This window comes from Orbicella faveolata, unplaced genomic scaffold (genome assembly GCF_042242905.1).
Source record: "Orbicella faveolata isolate gen_17 unplaced genomic scaffold, um_ofav_v1 contig_34, whole genome shotgun sequence".
Taxonomy (NCBI): Eukaryota; Metazoa; Cnidaria; class Anthozoa; order Scleractinia; family Merulinidae; genus Orbicella; species Orbicella faveolata.
The window spans coordinates 26153987-26175129 of record NW_028301563.1 but is presented as its reverse complement, the minus strand read 5'-3'; the positions used below and the strand labels follow the sequence as shown (position 1 = coordinate 26175129).

At 39.7% G+C, this 21143-nt stretch overlaps 2 protein-coding genes and 1 pseudogene across 2 annotated transcripts; 1 reads left to right on the top strand and 2 right to left on the bottom strand.

Annotated features, from left to right (window-relative positions):
* Window positions 1-4037: 4037 nt before the first annotated feature.
* LOC110055375 (uncharacterized) lies at window positions 4038-21077 on the bottom strand. The gene is made up of 10 exons (XM_089271083.1): window positions 20733-21077; window positions 20572-20658; window positions 10893-10967; window positions 10295-10407; window positions 9404-9448; window positions 8642-8732; window positions 7607-7658; window positions 7076-7204; window positions 6121-6278; window positions 4038-5002 (listed from the first exon to the last, which is right to left on the bottom strand). Exons 1-10 carry the CDS (start codon window positions 20949-20951, stop codon window positions 4913-4915), a joined length of 1059 nt encoding a protein of 352 aa, XP_089127209.1. The 5' UTR covers window positions 20952-21077; the 3' UTR covers window positions 4038-4912.
* LOC149105476 (uncharacterized) lies at window positions 14072-15185 on the top strand (annotated as a pseudogene).
* Window positions 15238-16669, bottom strand: LOC149105475 (uncharacterized). The gene has a single exon (XM_089271082.1). The coding sequence runs from the start codon at window positions 16462-16464 to the stop codon at window positions 15283-15285; it is 1182 nt and encodes a 393-aa protein (XP_089127208.1). The 5' UTR covers window positions 16465-16669; the 3' UTR covers window positions 15238-15282.
* Window positions 21078-21143: the final 66 nt, after the last annotated feature.

The window sequence follows — 21143 nt, the reverse complement described above, 5'->3', positions numbered from 1 at the left end:
CCCGACCAATTTCTTCTCAAACAAAGTAAAGGCTGCTCAAAATCGAAGTTGGACGAGCCGACTTCTGCCAAGGGACGTAACCGGTGGCTCCACGTGATCGGCTAGGCGAGAAAACACTGATATAACGGAATTTGACTGGAATTAATAATAAACACTCTACTGGGGCTATCTTGAAGAGCAAAGGTAGTCTCATTTTTTGGAACGACTAGTTCACGCGAAACATCTGTCCTACCTTATTACATGAAATTTTCGCGACACCTTAATTTCGCGATTTTGAGGTTCGCATATTCGCGACACCTTAATTTCGCGATTTTGCGAAAATTTTGCATTTGGACTCACTTTAATTTCGCGTTTTTGAGTGAGACACACTATATTTCTTTGTCAATGTTTGTTAAGATGTCCCTGAATTCGATCAAACAACTTAATCAACAACGTCCAAATAAACAGAAACGCAACTGATTATGTAAACAGTAACAAGAAAGATGTTCTCACAGTGTCTACAAGGCAATTGAAAGGTTTAAGCAACTAGTGGAACAGCACTACAAGGAGCCGGTAAATGGACAGTTTGAGGATTGTACAAAAGAAGTGCTACCTGGAGTGGAGACGGAAAGCAGTAGTAATGCGAGTCACTTAATTTTCGCATCATGTTAATTTCGCGACATTTAATTTTCGCGTCACTTAAATTTCGCGATTTTTTTAAATCGCGAATTTCGCGAAATTAACGTGTCGCGAAAATTTCATATAATAAGGTATTATGACAACAGATATTAAGAAGTGTTAGAAAACTATGATCTAACCAAAAGCGTATTCTCATAAGTTAAGCCTCAGTATATATCCATATAAATAAAATTAAAGTTGTATCCAGAGACTTGTGGCCTAAACAGAAAACAAATCTTACTGAGCATGCTCAACTGAGATGTTGATTTGGTTTATTTGCAAAAATTCATAGTGCTGCAAGTGGTAACGAGGAATCTGAGCATGCGCAAGCGGCTGCAAGTTGTGCCAATTCGGGTCAGTGGTAACGCGTACGCCACCAAAGCATGCCTATGTTGCAGGCTGTGGACCGTGCACTCACTGAGCCAAAGTGACATCCCACAGGTACAATTACCAACAAGATTTATCGGTGAGGAAGATTCTTGTCCAGCGCCGACCAGGACATGTTAATTGGCGTATCATATGCCCCACGTCTGTTATGTCAACCTAATTGGTCTATTTACTCGGAAGCCCGTACATCGCGTGGAACTAATTGAAACCGTGTAGAAAAACCCCTTCAAACTAATGGACGGCCTCAAGAAAAAAAAACTTGTTGACACTAATTAGCCCTTTTCCTGTCTGGACCGACATTTGTTTGTGGCTTGCATTTGTCCGCGGTGCGGACAGATACGTCTGTTAGACCAGGGGCCCGTTTCTCGAAAGCCCTGGAAACTTTTCGGGCCCGCAAAGCCATTTTCAATTAGTCTGTATCTAAAAGCAGAGAGGTTTATACGCCTGAAACTTTTTGTATGAAGAGAACCTCTCTTCATAATAAGGATATGTGAATAAAACAGCTCTGTAATCATAAGGTTTGAGATTTTGCTATGGCTTTCCGGGCGGGAAAACTTTTCCGGACCTGTGAGAAACGGGCCACAGCTGCGGGCAGTGTCCTGAAAGTGCGGAACTTTTCCTGCGGGAAGGAAGGGTATCGAGTTCAGTTCCAAGAGACGGCGATAGTCGGTGAAGTGCTGGCACTATCGAGTTTTTCTACTGCTAGCGGGATGTTTCATGGAAAGCAACGTATTAGACTGATGGTGCTCAGTGAGGTTCCGTAACGACACTCATCGCAGTTGTGGACTGAGAAGGAAAAGGAACGCTGTTATTATGGTGAGGTTATGATCCCGGGAGTCCCTCCCAGGGAGTTATGATATAGAATCCAGTGCCAACCTTGGGAGAACTGACTGAAGATAAAGGTAGCGGAATGCAGGCTGAACCTAAGGGCCAAGCCAACGAAGAACTGCGCATTACCAACCATGTTTTACACGTAAAGGAGACGGTCATCGGTGAACTGGAATCGAGCGGTAAGCTTGGATATCCATAGCATTGTGACGAGGTGAGTCCGGCAGTCTTTATTAACGCATAATGATTTCAATAGCATGCCCGACTCACCATGTAGCTATAAGGATGTTGGAGAACACCAGGTGAAAGGACCAGCTTCCATGCCAAGCCAGGCTTCGCGAGACCGATATTTATCGACGATCTGTGGGTTCTGGAGGGCTGAATTCACTCTGTGATCAGGTAGACTGTAACCGTGTGATGCGCAACGTCTGAAAAACCAATCCTGAAGCCATTTGTGGTACCCAAGAGGAGATGCTGACGAAAGGACCTTGAGAGGTGGCTGTGGAATTCTTTCTCGTACAAGCTCGGTAAAAGATGGTTTGGAGAGAACCGCTCTTTCCCATTAGAAGGAAATCACTTGCACTTAACACATGAGCCGGTATGAATCAATGCCACACGGTTATCTTGTCATACCACAGGTCCGGACTCACATATCACCTGTTTATATCCGTCAGAGGGTTACTACGGTTTTGGTATCAAGGCATCAAAATTGTTCCAAAACGCCTTTTACTTTCGACGCCTTATTTTACTCCGTAGGACGTATTTTTTTAACCTTTAACCTTGTAAACTGTTATTCATCACTTAAAAAATTCTGTAGAATACTTATCTTTTTAGTTACTGATTACTGTTGTAAATTAGTAGCATTATGACTTAAAAAAACGTAGATCTTAAAGCCGCTTTAAGATTGCTAGTCTATAGACTTTATTTTTTTTCTTTTCTTTTGCTCTTCTGTTACACTTTGTGTTTGCATAAATAGCCTTTTGGAGTCCGTAAAAAAGGGAAGGAGAGGAAAAGAAAGTTGAGCAGAAAAACGAAGTCGTGAAGGACGAAGAGTGAAGCAAAAATAGTAAGAAGTATCTAGTGCTTAAAAGTCATTAGCAAAGGCATGCCTGTAATCCACGTGATTCCTTTTTTTTGGGGGGGGGGGGGGGGGAGGAGGAGTGGGGTGAAGGTCGTTGTGCAAACCGGTGAGAGCAGCCCCCTTCAATGTGCAAGAAACCGCGCGCGCGCCCTGCAAGCAACTCGTCATGTTGTGTGATCTGGCTCACAGAAAATGTCGAATGAAAAGGAGGTGCTCATGATTAGCTTAATGGAAAAGAGTAGGGTAGATCTTCGCAAATACAAGTTCAATTATCTAGCTCTCGCTATTTCGTACACTATTTAGACCCATATTGTATGAATGTGTCAAAGTAAATGAATACAACAAATTAAAAGGAACTATGTCACACTTCACAACAAAAATAAAGGTCGTCTTGCTATTACGGACACTACATGACGATCCCGAGGGTGTTAGACTGCGAAGAGTCTCTCTTTTCTTCGAAAATCCATGGGGAAGAACGCAAAACAATTAAGCGTGCGAGCGTGACTGTGAGCCCGACGCCCGCGCTACTAATCGCTACTACTCGCACGTCACGCTCACAGTCACGCTCGCACGCTTACTTGTTTTGCGTTGTTCCTCATGGATTTTCCAGGAAAGCGAGAGACTGCACGCAGTCTACGAGTGTGTCCGCTATAACGAGAGTTGACTGTAGCCGATACAGTAAAAAACCCGCATGTAAGAACCTAGTGGTTTAAGAACCTGCTGGCAGACATTTTCTATTTTAGAACCCAAAAATATAAGAACTTGTTTAACCAAGCCAGATCAAGCAGGTTCTAATATGCGGGTTGCAGTTAAATTATGAACTGTCGTTATAGAGGCAACACTACATTTAGCCTGCGTAGCAGTCTTTTCCGTTTCCTCTAAGTGGGAGAAAGCGAGAGCCAAGGGGAAGTCGCGCGAACGGATGGGGCGAGAGCAAAGTTAGTTCATTTTTTTGTTACCTCTGTCCCCGCGCCCTCGCGCGACTCCCGCTTGCTTGAAAGGAAACGGAAAAGACTGCTACGCAGGCTAATATACATTCTGAAATCAGTTGTGTCAGGCTTCGCATAATACAGTTGTGAATAAATACTGACCAAACCCAGGTTTATTTATTTTTCTTGTAATCAACCACTCTATCTCCTTCGTAGAAATTGAGAACCTAAAAAGAACCTACTTAGCTTCAATTGCCAATAAGTGCCCCAAAATACAACTTATTTTGCCAGACGTCAAAAAATGTACGTTCTCACACGCGGGTTTTTACTCTAACACATTATGTCACCGCCATGTTCCACATATCATGATATTATTGTTCTGTTTTTTCCCCTCTTTTATTTATTAAACAACACAACACACGATTATTCATTAAGAGAGCAAACGTTATTTATCATTCACTGTATGAATTTTGGATAAAAGTGTTTTAGAAAAAGTGCTATCAATTCGATATAAATGGAAGAAAGCTTGCGGAAAACACTGGTTTACGTCATTCGATATATATAAATAAAACAGTTCAACTGCATTGGCATAGAGGTATAGAGAAATTGTAAGTGTTTGAAAGGAACTAGCTGCTAACGATAACAACATGGAGTGAAGGTTTTTTTTCTACAGAGAATTGTGACTTGTTCTCCAACTCCTTCCGTCCTGTACACGGTTTAAATAATGTACTCCGTTTTATTTAATCGTTTAACCATTAATAAGCAATTGGAATTAGGAAATATAAACTGATTTGTTTCAGTCGGCAAATTCTTGAAGCTGAGGTCAAACTCAGTTTTTGTATTAAATTTACTATAATAGCATCCACACACAGCCGTCTGTCATCGCTCCAGGCTGGTATGGAGTTTCGGGGGGGGGGGTGTAGCTTGCATGGGGTTTCTGAGGGGAGGGTAGGGGGGTGATGAGTGGCCACTGTATTCACAGGGAATGTGCCACACTGATGTCCACCTATGAGCCTCGATAAAGCTGCCATCATCTCCAAGGCAGTTGAAGTCCTTGGCCATACAAGAAGGCTTTAGTGATCTCATAAGTTACAAACTGGATTCCAACAAGGGGCGCGACCTGCAGGAGGAACAAACCAACTTTAATAATATCTTGTAAACATATTAGAACAGCAACAAACCGATAATTCCGATCATGTTCCCTTCTCCCGAAAACGTGAGCCCCCTCGCCCTTCCGAAATAAGCCCCTAAAAAAAACTTCTTCGAATTATAAGTCTTCATTTCCAGAGCTTGTTTTGTATTCATGTCGTTAATAAGAGTAGGTTCAGAGAGATGTGAAATTCATTTCATGACCGTATTCTGCTTCACATCGTTGTTATCAGTATATGCTTCAAGCGCAATTTGTATGTAACTTAAATTTCCGAGGCATAACGTTCCTCCTAAATATAAACTAAAACGTTTTTGACATGTATGTTTAGGTAAAGTGAGTTACAATCCCAAGGAATGCAGAAAGCCGATGATTCATGGGTGATAGTGCGGTATGACTCTGGCTTAGGTAACATGACGTAAATATACCTTATCAACCAAGCGTTGTGGCCGTACTTGAAAAATACCGGTCTACGCCTGCTTGGTCCGTACAAAACAGACCGAGGGCTAATACTCTCCCAGTACAGTCTCGAGTAAGCTTGCATTCAAAGTGAATTGCGACGGAATATGACGGTCATTTTCGTATCCCGAAATTTGTGATATAAACTTGTGATGTATGAACTCAGTTAAATGACCTTGCTCTCCATCAGTTCTCGTAGCTCAGTGGATTGCCAAATGGATAGAGCGCCCGCCCGGTTTTCGGGAGGGTTTGGGTTCGATTCCTGTCGGGGACTCACAGTGTTTCCTTGTCTTACGCTTGTGTCATGTTGATCAGTTCACTTTTCACATTTCATTACCGAACTTAAAATTAACCATCTTTATTCACTTATTGTGATAACATGTTACTGATCACATACAAAGGCTAGTTTTCTGGATCGGGAGAACATAAGAAACATATGCAGGCGAAGTAAGCTGTTGCTAGGTAGCGCCTTTTGTTAGGAAATCTTTCTAATTTTTCTGAAACGTAAGTATTATCAACACCTTACTGCGTCTGCGCGTGTTGCTTACTCCTGTGTTGCTTAACTACCTTGCCCGTAAAGCACCGTGATGAATTTTTCACCATTAGAATATTGATTACGCTGTTGTGGTTACCTTGAGCAAATTTGGCCACATTCCTTTATATAACCCCTTGATGCCTTCTACTTGCACAATCATAGAGAATGCATGTCTGGTGGATGTATATGCAAACAAATCTCCACTGATGCCCTTCATCTGCATGCGTCGCCGAACCACGTCTAATGGATAGGTTACTGAAAAGCAAAACAAATCGCAGCCGTGCTGAACAGACCATACTCGTATTCACGCTCGGTATTGGACTGGAACTAGCTTGCAATGGAGGCTCATACGGGGTAATATCATTGAAAGGAGATCAATGTCATTTGCATTTGAAAAGACTCCCCGCATTAGCCTCACTTGCAAGCTAGTTCGAGTCCACTAATGGTCTATAAGACTGACCTACAACAGTCCAGTAGATCTCCCTAGCGGACACCCTCGGGACCAGAAAAACGCGTCCACAGAGGCTGCTTATGGGAGCTTAAAAATGTGGTGTTGGTGTGCGATTGAAACCACAACCAAGGGTCCGGTAATACAAAGTGACCCCCTAACAATGGGTCAAAGGTTTCACTGCTCAGTCAAATCTATTAGGTTGTACCAGCGTTTTTCAGTGGGTACGAGTGTTTTTCGGAGTTTCAAAAAATTTCGATGCTTAGGATATTTAGAAAAGTCCATTTACGCAGAAAATTCTTCTTATTGACTTCAAACATTCATCTAACGAGAAATACCTGATTTACCAGTTTACTATCTAGTTCGAAAACCCTCGACTTCTCAGCTTTTCAGCTGACTTACTAGCTTGAGAAGTACTCGACCTACCAGTCTGAGAAATACCTGACTAACCGAATCCAAACAAAAAAAATCCAAATTACCAGTTTGAGGAGAACCCGACATACTAGTTAGTGAGTTAACTTACTTACCAGTTAAAAAAAAAACAGACTCCACTTAGCAGTCTGACAAATACTTGAATAACCAGTTTGAGGAAAACCTGACTTACCAGTTTGAGAAATACCACCAGCCAATCCTCCACAGAAAAGACGGACAACAACCGGTAGCTCCTTATCCTTATCCATCCTCTTTAACTCAGCTTCCCGAGCCCTCACAATGAAATGCCCGAGGACAAAATCTGAGCAAAAATACACATTAATCAGAGACTGAAAGGAAATTATTGCAGAGTGTGATGAACCAGTCAAAGGAGTTGTCAGTTACCTAGCATGTTTTACCTTATCTGTGCCATTTCTTTGCATCAAGACATTGACACACCAAACTTGATAGTTACACTTTTCTAAATTTTCTTGCAAACATTTGAAACATGATACCTTAGTTTGTTTTCAGGCAAAACATAAAATTATGCAACACAAATGAGTAAGCTAGAGTAAAAGTCTGTAATATCACACTTTTGTCTTATTTTTGTGAACAGCCACTTTTGGCGGCATCAATGGCAGTTGTTTCGATTTCAGTGACAAACGCAGTTACAACACATACATTCCTGGAGACCTTAAAAAATTACGAAATACGCATACAATACCTTTCAATGTTTCATACACTGCAAAATTCAAGCCAATGTATGGGGCAATTCCCTAAAAAAAGGCAGTATTTCTGATCATAATGCTGTGAGTGCTGTTTTATTTGTAGCTTTAAAGCTTACTATTCTAAAATAAACAACTTGCTCTCCTTGCTCTCCTTCCACGTTTTTTCTCTTTTTTGTCCCCGATCAGAATTGCACACTTGAATTCTACAGTATAACTACAGTCTGGTGTCTTACGACACAAGTATTTATTAGTAATGGTGTTCATTTTTGTTGTTTCATGCAAAGAACTGCGTTCATTTTGATGTCAGATATAAATGGCTTTCGAAAGCACTTCCTTTGAACTTATGTTTTACTCAGTCAAGAGCAGAGAAGTTCTCCTTCTCTCCTTTTGAGGGAATCTAAAGTAACGTTAAAAAAACGTTTTTGTATTCTTGTATTCTCGCTTTGTTGGTCTTTCAGTCACTTGAGGGAAGTGGACACTCTTAAAAAAGTGTCTTTGGTAGGAGGATGAGGTTTTGGTTCACTATTTGGGAAAAAATGTAGGTTTACTGGATGTAACTCTGTCATTTTGGTGGCCACCCCTTAATATCTTTAAGTGGCCGGTTATCCGTCAGTACTGAGATTAAAATACTGCAAATAAACCCCTACTAACTGGCCACCTTTTGGTCATCCCAATGAGTTTTTTTCTCCTTACCCCTATAAAGAGGCACCCAAACTATAATACAGGTAGTTTGTCTTTGTTTTGGAAAAGGTGACGAGTCTGAAATAGAAATTGACAACTGACGAAAACTTTCGAACACAAATTTTTATTATCATGATTGTTTTGACGTGATTCCATGTCCATTAGACTTTATTATGTGCAACAACCACAAGCCTTCAAGCACGTCTGTATTTGAATAAATTGACATTGTTATTAAGTCTCGTGGCAATACCAGATGAACCCCTCTAAAGAGACCAACCCCTTTTAAGCAGCAACCTCACACTTTGCCAAGGACAGCTTAATAAGGGTTCAACAGCTGTTGTTAAACATACCATTACAGTGGGCGGCAGTCCTTTGTAAAGACAACCACTGAAAAGCCCTCCTTCATCTTTCAAAATTGTTTGGAAAGCATGGGAAATATTTCTGTGAAATCAGACAATGTTACATATTTATAACTATTTTATATTATTTATCTATTAATCATTTGTGTCAACTCTAGCATCTTATGACCAGAAGGCCTATGTAAAGCTCAAGAAAAAAGTGTCTCCTGAATGAGCAGTGCAGGTTTGAGCTCTGGCCAGGGACACTGTGTTGTGTTCTTGAGCAAGACACTGCACTCCCACAGTGCCTCTCTCCACTCAGGTGTATATATGGGCACCAGTGAACTTAATGCTAGAGGTAACCCTGCGATGGACTGGCATTCTATCCAGGGGGGAGTAGAAATACTGCTAGCTGCTACATCTTACAGCCACTGGGATAAGCTCCAGCCTGATGGGCCACTTAGCTTTACCTTTACCTACTGGCAATAATTAACAATTTGATATCTTAATAATAATTAAAACAGTTAAAACAGTGATGAGTTGTCCAGGAATTGCCACAAGACTGTTTCATAATTCATTTTGATTCTAAGTTCACTGACTAAAGGATATGTACTGCACTTTGGTCACTCTGGGCCCAAACTTTTAATTAAATATAAATTGGGATCTTCTAATATCACATCAGTCTGTTGGATAAATAATTTGTTATAACTTAAGGTGTTTGTAAAATCCGTTAATTTCAAATTCAAACTTCAAAGTACATATTTGTGATCAAACCTGTATCTTCTTTCTGCCCCATTACCTTGGGCTGCTAATCTTGTCCTACAAAATTATCAATCAGTGAAAGTAAATATGCAATCATTCTCAGTATTCCCTCAACATTTCTCAGTAGGATGATTGATTATTTCATTCTAATAAGACATTTTCTCCCAAAATCTAGACACTTGCCCACTGGCAAGTAACATTTACATACAGAATCCACTACACTGCAAAATCCACTAGTCCCAAGCTATCTGGCACACTGGCGAATTAAATTTGAAAATAATATAATTCTCTAAGTCATTGTGGAACCAAGTTATAACTTATATCCCTGATGGACCACCACTACGATGAAAAAAAAAAAAAAAAAAAATCACTTAACCCCTAACCTGCAATTTACCAAACTCCAGTGTGGCTTCATTAATATCAATACATTTGTAAATAGTTTGTTACTAATTAGTTTTTTTATAGCAGTTAGTTGTACATGAAATTGTAAGTCCAGACATACGATACTGAGCATGTTTCTTTTGGCATATTTATTAATAAAGAATTCCTAAACTAAAAATACTCAGTCTGTAGGTAATAAACTTTCCAACTTATTATGAGTTTGCTTAATTTAAGGTTTCATTGACAAAAAAATTGACCAATTTCGATATATTAAAATTCAGCCTAAAACAATAAACCTAAGCGCGAGGCGCTGAGGAATACCTGCAGACGTGTTTATTCCCTAGAGCATCGTGCTGAGGTCTATTGCATTTTGAATTTTAATTTATCGAAATTGGTCCATCGACAACACCACAGAGGCCATTGACCCAATTTAGTTGCCATACCACAAAGGGAACAAGGGAAACGGTCGACAAGTAATTGTGCTGTAATGAGCACTTCACTTCATTATGATATTTAACTTACCTCACAAGATCAAGTGGATATGTAGCAATGACAGATGTTGTTCCAGCTAATCCTCCAGCCACAAGCCTTCTCACTGGAGTCTGAGTCTGAAGATCTTCTGAGATCTTTAGGAGCTAAAAATAAGAGAACTAATTAAATAAAGCCAGATGTACAAATAAGTTCACTTGTGTATTAACCTTTGAGCTGGATCATTTAGTAAAACTCACCTCTGACTTCCACTGATGATGCTTTCATTTTCAAGTTCTCTGTCAAGTACACTCTCTTTGTTGCTAGACTTCCCTTCGTGATACATTTTTTTGGTTGGTAATCGCAAAACGATTTGGCTCAATCAAGTTAGTGTAAATAGGATACATTTTCTTTGCAGCAGATGCTTTTTGAAAAGTACAGTCAAATTTTCCTGAATATGTCACCAGTTCCTGTCTAAAACTCAGCAGGTGATTGGCTAAAACAGTAGTAACGCTTCTCCTTAAAATTTGGTAGAAATCAAACATATTATGTAACTAAAATTTTGGCACAATTTTTCGGCGTCACTCCTGATTAGAAATAAAAGGGAGCACTCCACCCAAGAAAGAATTGATAGACAAAGAGAATTTCATACCTTCTTGAACTCTTCATAAGCAGCAAACTGTACTGCAGAGTACGGAATTATTCTCAGTACGTTTGTACCATTCCCCTACAGGAAAAGAGATTGATTGAAATATAAATTTACATACACATGTGTATAAATTCATTGAAGACTACGTCTGAGTTATCAACAATTGTAAAAATGTACTATTTTTTCTCTTCACATGCTCGATCTTCGACCTGACAAATTCCATTTACTGATAAAGCATGTAGCTTTCCTTAGAAGATAACTTCTAAATAATTGTTATGATGTTACTTGCACGTGAAAATATTCAAAACTGAACAACAACCAGCCAGACACAAGGGTTACATTAACATTTTCAGCAGGACAGGCAGCCAGAACTTTTTGAACTAAATTCACTGTTAGACTTTACTGAAAAACTTTCTTCTAGATGGTCAAACCAGGCAAGCAAAATCATCTTCACAGACAGTCAGTTTGCCCAGTGCCCAGCCCTTAAAGAAACCCCTGCAGACATGTATCTAGTCTACATGGATCTCTGTAGAGTAAAGTCTCAATAAAATTATTGTAATGACATTTTTGAATAAAACCACATTTTTAATATATATCTAGACATTGCTCAAGCTGGCAAGGACTGACACAGAGTACATGCACCTGGATGCTAAAGGCAGACATTGGTAGACTGAAGATAGCGTGATGCAGCAGGAGAATTTGTGATGTTTAAATACTATTAAATGTTAGTTCACCTAACTCCCAAAATTTTTTTTGCGCTAAAACGAATCCACTTGTTATTCGAAGCATTTGGGTGAAAAAATTTTTGAATTTGCTTGAATCCTCGACTTTCTATACCCTTTCAGAGTCACGCTTGAATTGTTGTGCGACCACGTTTACGGAGTCTGAGGCAGCAGTTGCTGATGACGTCTACTCAGGAACCAAACACAGTAGCACCTCAGTCAGCTCTCTGTATTTTCTCGAGAAAATGGAAAACAAAACTAGTTGTTCCAAATTTATTTTTGGGACTGAAATGTCCAAGTTTTTTTTCTTTTTCGTCACTGGAGTCAGAGTTAAGTTTCGATTCGGAAGACTCCAAAATACACTTTGATCAAGCACGTTCGACAACTGTGTAATTTCAGCACATAACCACAATATTCCCATGCACGGTGCTCATGGCCCATTTACATTATTTTGTCCTAAACAGTGAGAATGTAGTTTGTCAAGGTATGTTTGTTCTATTAAATCCAGTTTGTGTTTTACTTTCTGGAATGCTTTATGTTTATAAGAGCAACTTAAGTGTTGCAGTTTTCAAGACTTAATGACCTCCGCATGTAGGTACTCTTGTCGCGTCTTCTTTGAGGGGCTCTTTGTTCTAAAAGTTGATCCTTTTGCAAAACCGAGCTTCTATTTAACATTTAGTCTGTCAACTCGGTGGGTATAAAGCTTGTTTTGACTCAGTTCTATTTAAGAATTGGCCTGGCCCATACTTTGACTGTGATTATAGAGAGCTCAACCAAAACACTGGCTTTGATCGATTGAAAATCATAGAAATATTTGGACCTGTATCTTGAAGCCAGAACCAAGGAAACATTTCATACAATTACCAATTTCACATTGTCACACATTTTAAGTCATAACTCCAAATAACAAATGTACATTTTTCTCAAAGTGTGCCGTGAAATTCATCAGATAAGCAAAAAGGATGTGTTCCCTAAGCGGTCTGCAGATAATATAATGTTATGCAGCCACATTTTCGACACTATACAGTATTGCACAGGATGTTTGTCGCACTGCTGATTTCCAAACCTTCGAAAAACTCTGTGAGTCTAACAATTTTGTTATCACGTAATTCTAAAGGATTAATCTTCGACTACAGTATTATCTAAATTGAAAGAGAAATAAGTGTTGGTTGGCAGTGTACAGCTGCAACCTATTAATTTTACATATCAGTATATGTTGGTCATACATGTAACTTTACCGGCTATGTTATAAATACTGCAGGATTGGAAGATATAGGTTGTCAGTAGTATTTCTACAAATTTTTGGTTGCCTTTAAGCAGAAAATTTTGAAAATAGCATTTGAGAGTCTGCAGAACAAATTCCAGTGAGAGCTCTTCAATGGTTCTCACAGACTCACTTCGCTTGTTTTGGTTCGACAAAATCAACCACCGTTTATGTCTTTATTGTACCATTGACCGATCATTGCCTGTAAATTGTACAGTATATCTTTCTTTAAATCTGGGAAATTGCTGCAAGAGCTGATAGTACTTCTGGAAGGCGTTTCTGTGCACTATTTTAATGTGAATTGCACCCTCCTGAAGGAAATGAGAGGACGTGAGATATTAAACCTTCCTGGGTAGACATCACAATAGCCGCTGGACCCATTCTCCTCAAACTTGGTCGCGCAAACAAAATGACGGCGTTTTGGTGCTATTTTCCAGATCTCGTCGGGGCAAAGAAAATCGAAGATTTAACTGAATCTAATATTTTTTTTCGCAGACATATTTTGAAGTAGATTGGTTTTAGCGAAAAAAGAATTGGGGGTTATGGGTGCACTTTAAACTCAGAATATTTAGTTTCATGATAAGAGAGCTTCTAAGAACATCACATCTTACAAGTTTTAACTCAACAGGGTTCTTTGTTTTGTAGTAGATCATGTTTAAATTTCTAAGCTTGCTTTCGCATGGTGTGGCATTAAAATAGCAGCCTGATGAAGCCGTCATCTACAGTAGGTCAAAAGAGTCTTATCTTTTAAGTTTTGCTATTGGAACAGTCTTTGCATTAAACAAAATATGAAATAAGGATCAATAGGTGGGTTCATACTAGCTTAGTAAGTAGACCTTTAGTATACTTGAATCTTACTTCAGATGTGAACGGGTCCAATTTCAACGTAAGTAGCCTACTTTGTAGTCGTGGCAACGCATCTTTTTCAAAAGAGCCAAGGTGCACTTTCAAGTATTTTTCAACCATCCTTACTGGCGCACTTACGCACTATCAAAACAATTTCAGGAAATTGAATGTCAATCAAATGTATTTTTCGATGGCATATCAGTACATGCAAGACTTGTACAACACGCACATCATTTCGATCTGCTTGCTTGCTTGACGCCTTCAGCTTTCAAGGACACGAAAAAACAAAGGAAATGGACAACTCCGGCTTCAGTCACTTTCGACCCAACTTGCGTGCGTTGGACCGCGATGATGACTACTTAGACCATGGAGTCATGTAAGTTATTTGCACCCCGGTTCAATCATATCGAAAATTCACATGCTCACAATGGTGATTTTTTTTCCTTTAGTGATAACTTGAATAGACGGTTTGCGAGAGTAGCAAATCCAGGGCAGCATATGAATGGCGGTCAATATTGGCCATTTCCTCCAATGAGCGCCTCGTTTTATCGTCCATCTGAGCCGCAATTGAGCCAACCAGGAGGTTGACAGCCTGCACTCGATACAAATCAGTTTGCTAACATGGTACCACAGCACATGCAATCACCGATTCCACTTGCAACGAGCATGCCGTCTCCTCAGTCTCCAGCCGTGAGTGATTCCGATGTGCTAGCCGTGGGAAATAAAAAAGGGAAAAAAGCTCATGTTAAGTCCGCTGACTGGACCGAAGGAGAAACCAAAGATCTTTTAGAAGCTTGGGGATTGAGATACAGTAAGCTGCGAGGAGCTTCTCAACGAGAGAAAATCAAAATCTGGAACAAGATCTATTCTTCGTACAAAGAAAGTCATCCAGAAAGCCAAAGAACCCTTCAGCAGGTCAAGAAGCGCCAACAAAATTTAGAGTATGAATATAAGCCGCTAAAACAGTGATCTCATTCAACTGGAGAAGCTGGAATTAAGAAAATCAAAGACGGCTTCCCGTATTATGACAGTTTTGAAGAAGTGATGGGACATCGCGACAGCATCGATCCTTCGAAAATGGCAATCGAGGGCAGCTCTACCTTCAGTGCCGAGGATGATGACAACGCATCAGTAGTTGAGAACGAAAACCTTTCATTTGATGATGCTGAGGAAACTTCTGAAGAAATTAGTGTTCAAAGGAGCAGCGAGAAAAGAAAGGCAGAAACGCAGGAAAAGTCTGGGTGTAAGGGAAAACGAAGGCGGCGAGATGTCCCCGCAGAAAATAAGACAACCGATTGGCAGACTACCTTTGTAGAGATGTGGGAGCGTAGTATGGAACAGGACAATGCTCAATTTGAACGTTCTGCAGAAATGTTCCAAGAATCCCAAAACAGGCAAATGGAGCAAACGAACGCGATACTTGCTGGCTTCAAAGACATATTTAAGGATTTAGCATCGAAGTAGTTTTAATTATCTAATTTTTATTGTTCTGTTGTTGCCAAGGAGCATGCTAAGACTAAATCCAATAGCAATTTTTAACGCTTTAATCTGACAAGTTTATTTACAAATTATCGCGTACATAGTCTTTTAGCGCTTCTCGAATGTCGTTGCCAGTTTCAATGCCAATTCTTCCATCAGTGTCGTCGTCAGAACTATCATCTGAATCGCTGTTGTCGGTGTCATATAGGTCACCCCTTTCAATACAAATGTTGTGCAAAACGCATGCTGCAATCACGGTTTTTTTCAAAGTGCTTGTTTTTTGTTCAACCTTTTTCAACGCAATTCTCCAACAGCCTTTTAACATACCAAATGCTCGTTCTACAACACAGCGCAATGCGCTTAACTTTAAGTTAAACTTTCTCTTCCCAGGAGTGAGACGTCCTCTCTCTGGGTACGGCTTCACTAGCCAGCTTGTGAGTGGATAGGCACTATCGCCAGCTAGAAGCGGCCTGGTTTCTATTCCATTTATATTGCATGTTGGACCGCTAAGAATCTGCTCATTTTGTGCTATATCATAAAGACCGCTTAGCCTAATTAGAACCTGTGCATCATGTATACTGCCAGGATACCCTACTGTAGCATGGATAAATTTTAAGTTTGCATCGACTATGCCTTGCAGATTCACACTGTAGTGTTGCTTGCGATTAAAATAATCTTCATGATTGTCTGGTGGCGCATTTATTTCTATATGACACCCGTCGATTGCTCCCATTATTTGGGGTATTCCATAAGATTCCTCAAACTCGTCCATTTTGTTCCGGATTTCCTGAGTTGTCAAAGGAAATTTTATAAAGCAGTTTTTCAAATTAAAAATGGCTTGTTCGAACTCGCTACAAATAATTTTCGTTGTTGACTTTCCAAGGCCAAATTGTAAACCACAACTTCTGTAGCTGTTGCCTGTTGCCAGTCGCCAGAGTGAAAGACCAACTCTTTCCTCCACGCTGACCGGATCTCGGAACCTCGTGTGTTGCTTTTGTAAGTTCACCCTCACAAGGTCACATAAGTAATCGAAGGTTTCGCGTGTCACTCTAAAATGTTCTTTCCAAAGAAAATTTAGTGCTGGATTTGCCAACAAACTACGGAACCAGTTTTGTGGACGTGGCCAAACCCAAGCTCTTCTTCTTCGTGGCGCATTTTGACTCATTTGGCGGAAAAGCATCAACATAATCCGGCGTTGGTTTCTTTGTCGCATTCTAAATTCTTCCTCAACAACGAGAAAGTGATAAGCTTGGTGAAGCAGCATAGCCCACTGTCATTGCAGCAAGGGAAATAAAAGCCAAATAATAAAAGCAATTTTGAGCTTTTGAGGTCGCATGATGTAAAATAGATGTTTAAATCTTTGCCGCACTCACGCATATGCTTAATATACTTGGCGAGTAATTTGATTGACGGCTCTGTCACTTGAAGTATACTTAGGATTTTAAATATGAACGCTTATCAAGGTAAGTGAACATATGTGATCTCAAGTATACTTGAGGTCTTTGTGTACTTAAAGTGCCACTGAAACGAAATTTTTGTATGTGAGATTTTTGCTTAGTAATAAAGTTTCAACCTTACTTGGAAACACTGCAAACTTTTTTTTGCATGCGGTAAGCGAAAACTGCTTTTTCAGCCGTTCGAAGTTGGCTGGTTAAGCCCAAAATTGGCGGCCATTTTGGCGCGGCCAAAACAGCCTAGTGACGTCACTGGTTGTATTACTCTCATGCTGCGCTGAAAATTTAGAGTGATTATGGGAGAAGAGATTACTGTTCGAAGCCCCCCAAAAAACATCTTAAGGACATCTCAGAACTGTAAAGCAGATAATCACAGTAGCCTTAGACATGAAGAGATCGAGAGTCGATCCTGGGGCTTTCCAGTCTATTTAATTGGATATTTGCAGGATGTTTTATGTAAGCAAGCAAACGAGTGGGAGTTCTTAGATCGCAAAATGATCGGGACTCTTGGTGAAATGCCAGCACTCAATTAAACAATATCTACACTCATCAAGGAAAAAAGAAAAGACATGAAAACAAGAGAAAGTGGCTTTTGAAAATATTATCCGGACTGCTGCTGCATGAATTGCAGCAACAACGCTTCGAGTTTTCGAGTTGCTTCGCTTCGAGGAAACCGGACGCTTTGTGAGTTTCACGGCGGACGAGATTGTGCCACAGTGACCTTTAGGCCAGTTGTATCTGCTACATCCTACAAGTTATCACAACAGCAACAATTTAAGAAACCCTCTTCTTTTATATGAGGGAGCGAATTTAAACTATAAAGGTAAACTAAGCTGCCATGACCCTACAGGTATGTTTTCAGGAAACGAGAGAAAGCGTGGCAATGTTGGCGGCGAAAGGGTCATATATGCAAATTAGTTCAAATTCTGTTTAATGAACCTTCGAAAGGAGTGTAAACTAGTGATGTTTTAACGAACTGTTTTGAACTTGGATATCATTAAATGAAGATCATAGACATAAGTATGTGCTAAAGAACTCAAAGTAATCCATCGGCCGTGAAATATTGCAATTGGGAGATACGTGTAAAAGAGAAGCGAAATTCCCACTTTGTTTACACTGATACGTATGCGGCGATAAAGCAAACCCTGCTGCGGATCACAATTTTCAAAGATACATTTTGTCTACCACAAGAACTCTCACTTATTAGTATCATAAAAAGATGCCCTCAGTGTGCAAAGAAGTACTCGACTCAAAGCTTGTGGACCGTTAACAACTTCGTGATTGTGCGGATGGCTGATGCGCTTACGACTTTTAATGCAGTAAAGTTGCCGAGGATATATTCGAACCTTGTTAATAGACCTTAGATAAACGTGAGAATCCAAATTTCAGAACCAGGCTGAAAACAGACAACGAAATATGGTGTTTAGGCTTCAGGACGTGATATAAAAGTTGCCACACTCGTCTTCGAAATCTCCAATCGAGTACTCAAGATGTTCGAAAAGTATACTGAGCTGTTATAATCTGTAGCATTTATTCTGGTGAATCTACACTCTCTGGCGCCCTCCAACGTTTATGATGTGTATTTCCTGTCAAGGCTGGACAGAAATTATAAGGTAGAAAACTAGTAGGTATCGACAATATGAAGAATAAACTTGAATAACTCAAGTGAAAACAAGAGAGAATCTATAGCGCTTCTTGCGTGAATACAACCAGTGACGTCACAAGGTCCTTAAACTCGGTTCCAGAGCCCGGACACAGTTTTGCTCCAAAAAGTCGATTTCAACATCTAAAAAAAGCACTTTCCGTTAGGATTTGGCAGAAATAAAGTTCACCATTACTTTAAGCACGTTTGAAACTATAGATTGGGATAATAAAAGAGAGTACGAAAATTTCGTTTCAGTGGCACTTTAAGGTCTACTTACTAAGCTAGTATGAACCCACCTAATAATAATCTTATTATTAATCTAGTTACAGCAATCCTGAAGCAATGATAGATTTTTATTACTATAAGACTACTATCATGATTGTTGATGTTGCTCTGAGTGACATCAACATGGCATCTCACAAGAAAACTCTATAAATTCTGGTGATATTTCCCTCACCTTCCCAAAAAAAAAAACAAAAAACAGTCAGACCTAAATCTTGACATGACTGTATAACAATCATTTATCATGTATATATATACAGGTATATCCCAGATTCTTGACTTTATCTAAATATTGAATGGTTACATGTACTTAATTATTATTATTTTTTATGGCATGACAGTGCAAAGTAAAAATTCAAAATAAATACACACCTCTGTAATAATGATACTAAACTTTGTCCTTTTGGTGCGGCCCCTAGCTATTAGACAGCTTCAACTGAAGACTGTTCATAGCATCTCTATTTTTTAACCCATGAGAAAGAACAAGCCTAACTAAGTGAGCGGGAAGCAGGTGGGGGTGGAGGCAGGAAGGTGAGCGAAGCAAGCCAAATGAAGAAAAGAGACACTGTAGAGATCTTTGAAAAAAAGTATTTTTATTGTTAACAGCTCTACCTCTTGACTAATTAAATATATTGGACCGATTAAATTTGAGTGGTAAATTGCTTGTTTAAAGTGCCTATGAAATGAAAAATGATTGCCCCTTATTTGAAAGTCTTTTCAGAAGAATGGTGTTTTCCTTTTTGGAATATCTTTTTTTGTTTTAGAGATAATGACATTATGCAAATTAGGAAAGTGATGATGGTATGAGGTTTGAAACTAAAGTGGTAAAATATCTCTGGAAATATTTATGAGCAGCGTTCTTCAAACTTGGCACCAGAAATGTTCATCACAAAAGAAACAAAATGACACCCTATGTGTTGTTGCCATGACAACAGTTTTGCTGCTGGTCCTGTCTTAATTAAAACTGAAATTCCCAGTTTTTGTCTTAACCAAGAACCATCTACCCCAGCCAATCTAATGATGAGAGTTAAGACAATGTCTGTTCCAAGCAGGACCCTCTGTCCCACTTTAAAGGGTTGAAAATGAGGATGTTTGGTTTTTGACAGAAAGAGATTGGAACCAAGAGAGTTTCCTTGGCAACGACACTATGGGTATCATTTGGTTTCTTTTGTGATGTACATTTCTGGTGCCAAGTTTCAAGAACACTACTTCAGTTTAACACTGCTTCAAAGATGACAACTGCTGTGAGCTGCCAAACGTGCCTGGATACAATCATGATCGGCCGATGTCAAGTTGACGGCACTTTTACAAGTTGCCTTTCAACCAATGGGAATTTTGCATTTCTGGAGAAACAGGGAATTCACTTTTTTCCAAAGATGTCTACAGCCCCAGCCTATATTCTTCTTGGTCTCCTCTTCCTACCTTGTCAAGTCTCCCATTTCACGCAGTGTTCAGTTCTCTTGCGAGTCTATCCATATGTTCAACGATTCAATAAAAATATGAGAAAATAGAGGGCTGCTGTGAACAGTTTACTTCAACTGTAACTGGTTTGATATTCTTTATTATTTCGGTGAGGTTAGAAATAAATTTATTTTCACAAAATGGGATCTACAGTAGCTGTAACATTCAGTGTTTTCTGACTTTTTTTGTACTTTTGCGGTAATGTGATATTTAGCACCCCCACTCCTCCCCCGCCCCCTTCCCTTACACTCCTGGTGATTGATGAGGACTCCAAGGGCATGCAGATTAAGACTTATGCAACATTTCAGTATTTTTGTATATTAAGTTTAGTATAAAGGGTTAGCTTAGGGTTAGGCAGAGAAAAAGGTTAGGTTAGGGTTAGGGTTAGATAGCAAATATTGTAGGGGTGACCCTTGATCGTGACCCGTCATGTATGGGCATCCATTCCCCCCAGTTCCTGTCGCCCCTGACTCTGATCACCTACGTACCATGAGGCCAACGAGCAAAAACAAACGAAATCAATGTCTACCTTGAAATAACCTCTTAATCCTTCTTCTTTGCCTATCTTGATCAAAGTTGCACCAACTCCTGAAAATTTTGGATTCCTGACTTGAATCTACGAAATAAATCGAAAAGACCGTCTCATTTTAACGTTAACGTAGCGACCTGACACTGAATTTTCAAGCTAACCTGTAGAAGTATTTTCACTCTTTCTAACGGTGAGACGCATGTTCTGGATACTGCACCAGCAATCCCTCCAGAGATAATGTGTTTCAGTTGGTTGCTTCCTGGAAAAAGTGGCTTTGCCACTTGATCTTTCAGTGCGTTATCGTCCTCACCCAGGTCTTGTGACCGAGAGGAGGGTTGAATTTCCTGCTTAGGTACCTGGGCTGAATCCTTTAGAACCATATTTTGCTACATCAAATTGCATTTTCACTTCTGGATTCGAAAAGGCATGAAATACTGCCTTTCCAACTGTAACATTATGAATTTTGCGCCCGGTTCTCGAACGCAACATAAAAGGCCAAAATCTCCTTACCTAAATTTGACCAATCAGAAAATCTAATAGTTCGAACAATATGAACCAATCAAAATGCGGGT

Coding starts and splice junctions, on each gene's coding strand:
- LOC149105475 (XM_089271082.1), bottom strand. CDS start 16,464: ATGCTGCTTCACCAAGCTTATCACTTTCTCGTTGTTGAGGAAGAATTT.
- LOC110055375 (XM_089271083.1), bottom strand. CDS start 20,951: ATGGTTCTAAAGGATTCAGCCCAGGTACCTAAGCAGGAAATTCAACCC. Junction 20,659..20,732: donor GAGTGAAAATACTTCTACAG/GTTAGCTTGAAA, acceptor TTTATTTCGTAG/ATTCAAGTCAGGAATCCAAA. Junction 10,968..20,571: donor GATTAAGAGGTTATTTCAAG/GTAGACATTGAT, acceptor CTTTTCCTGTAG/GGGAATGGTACAAACGTACT.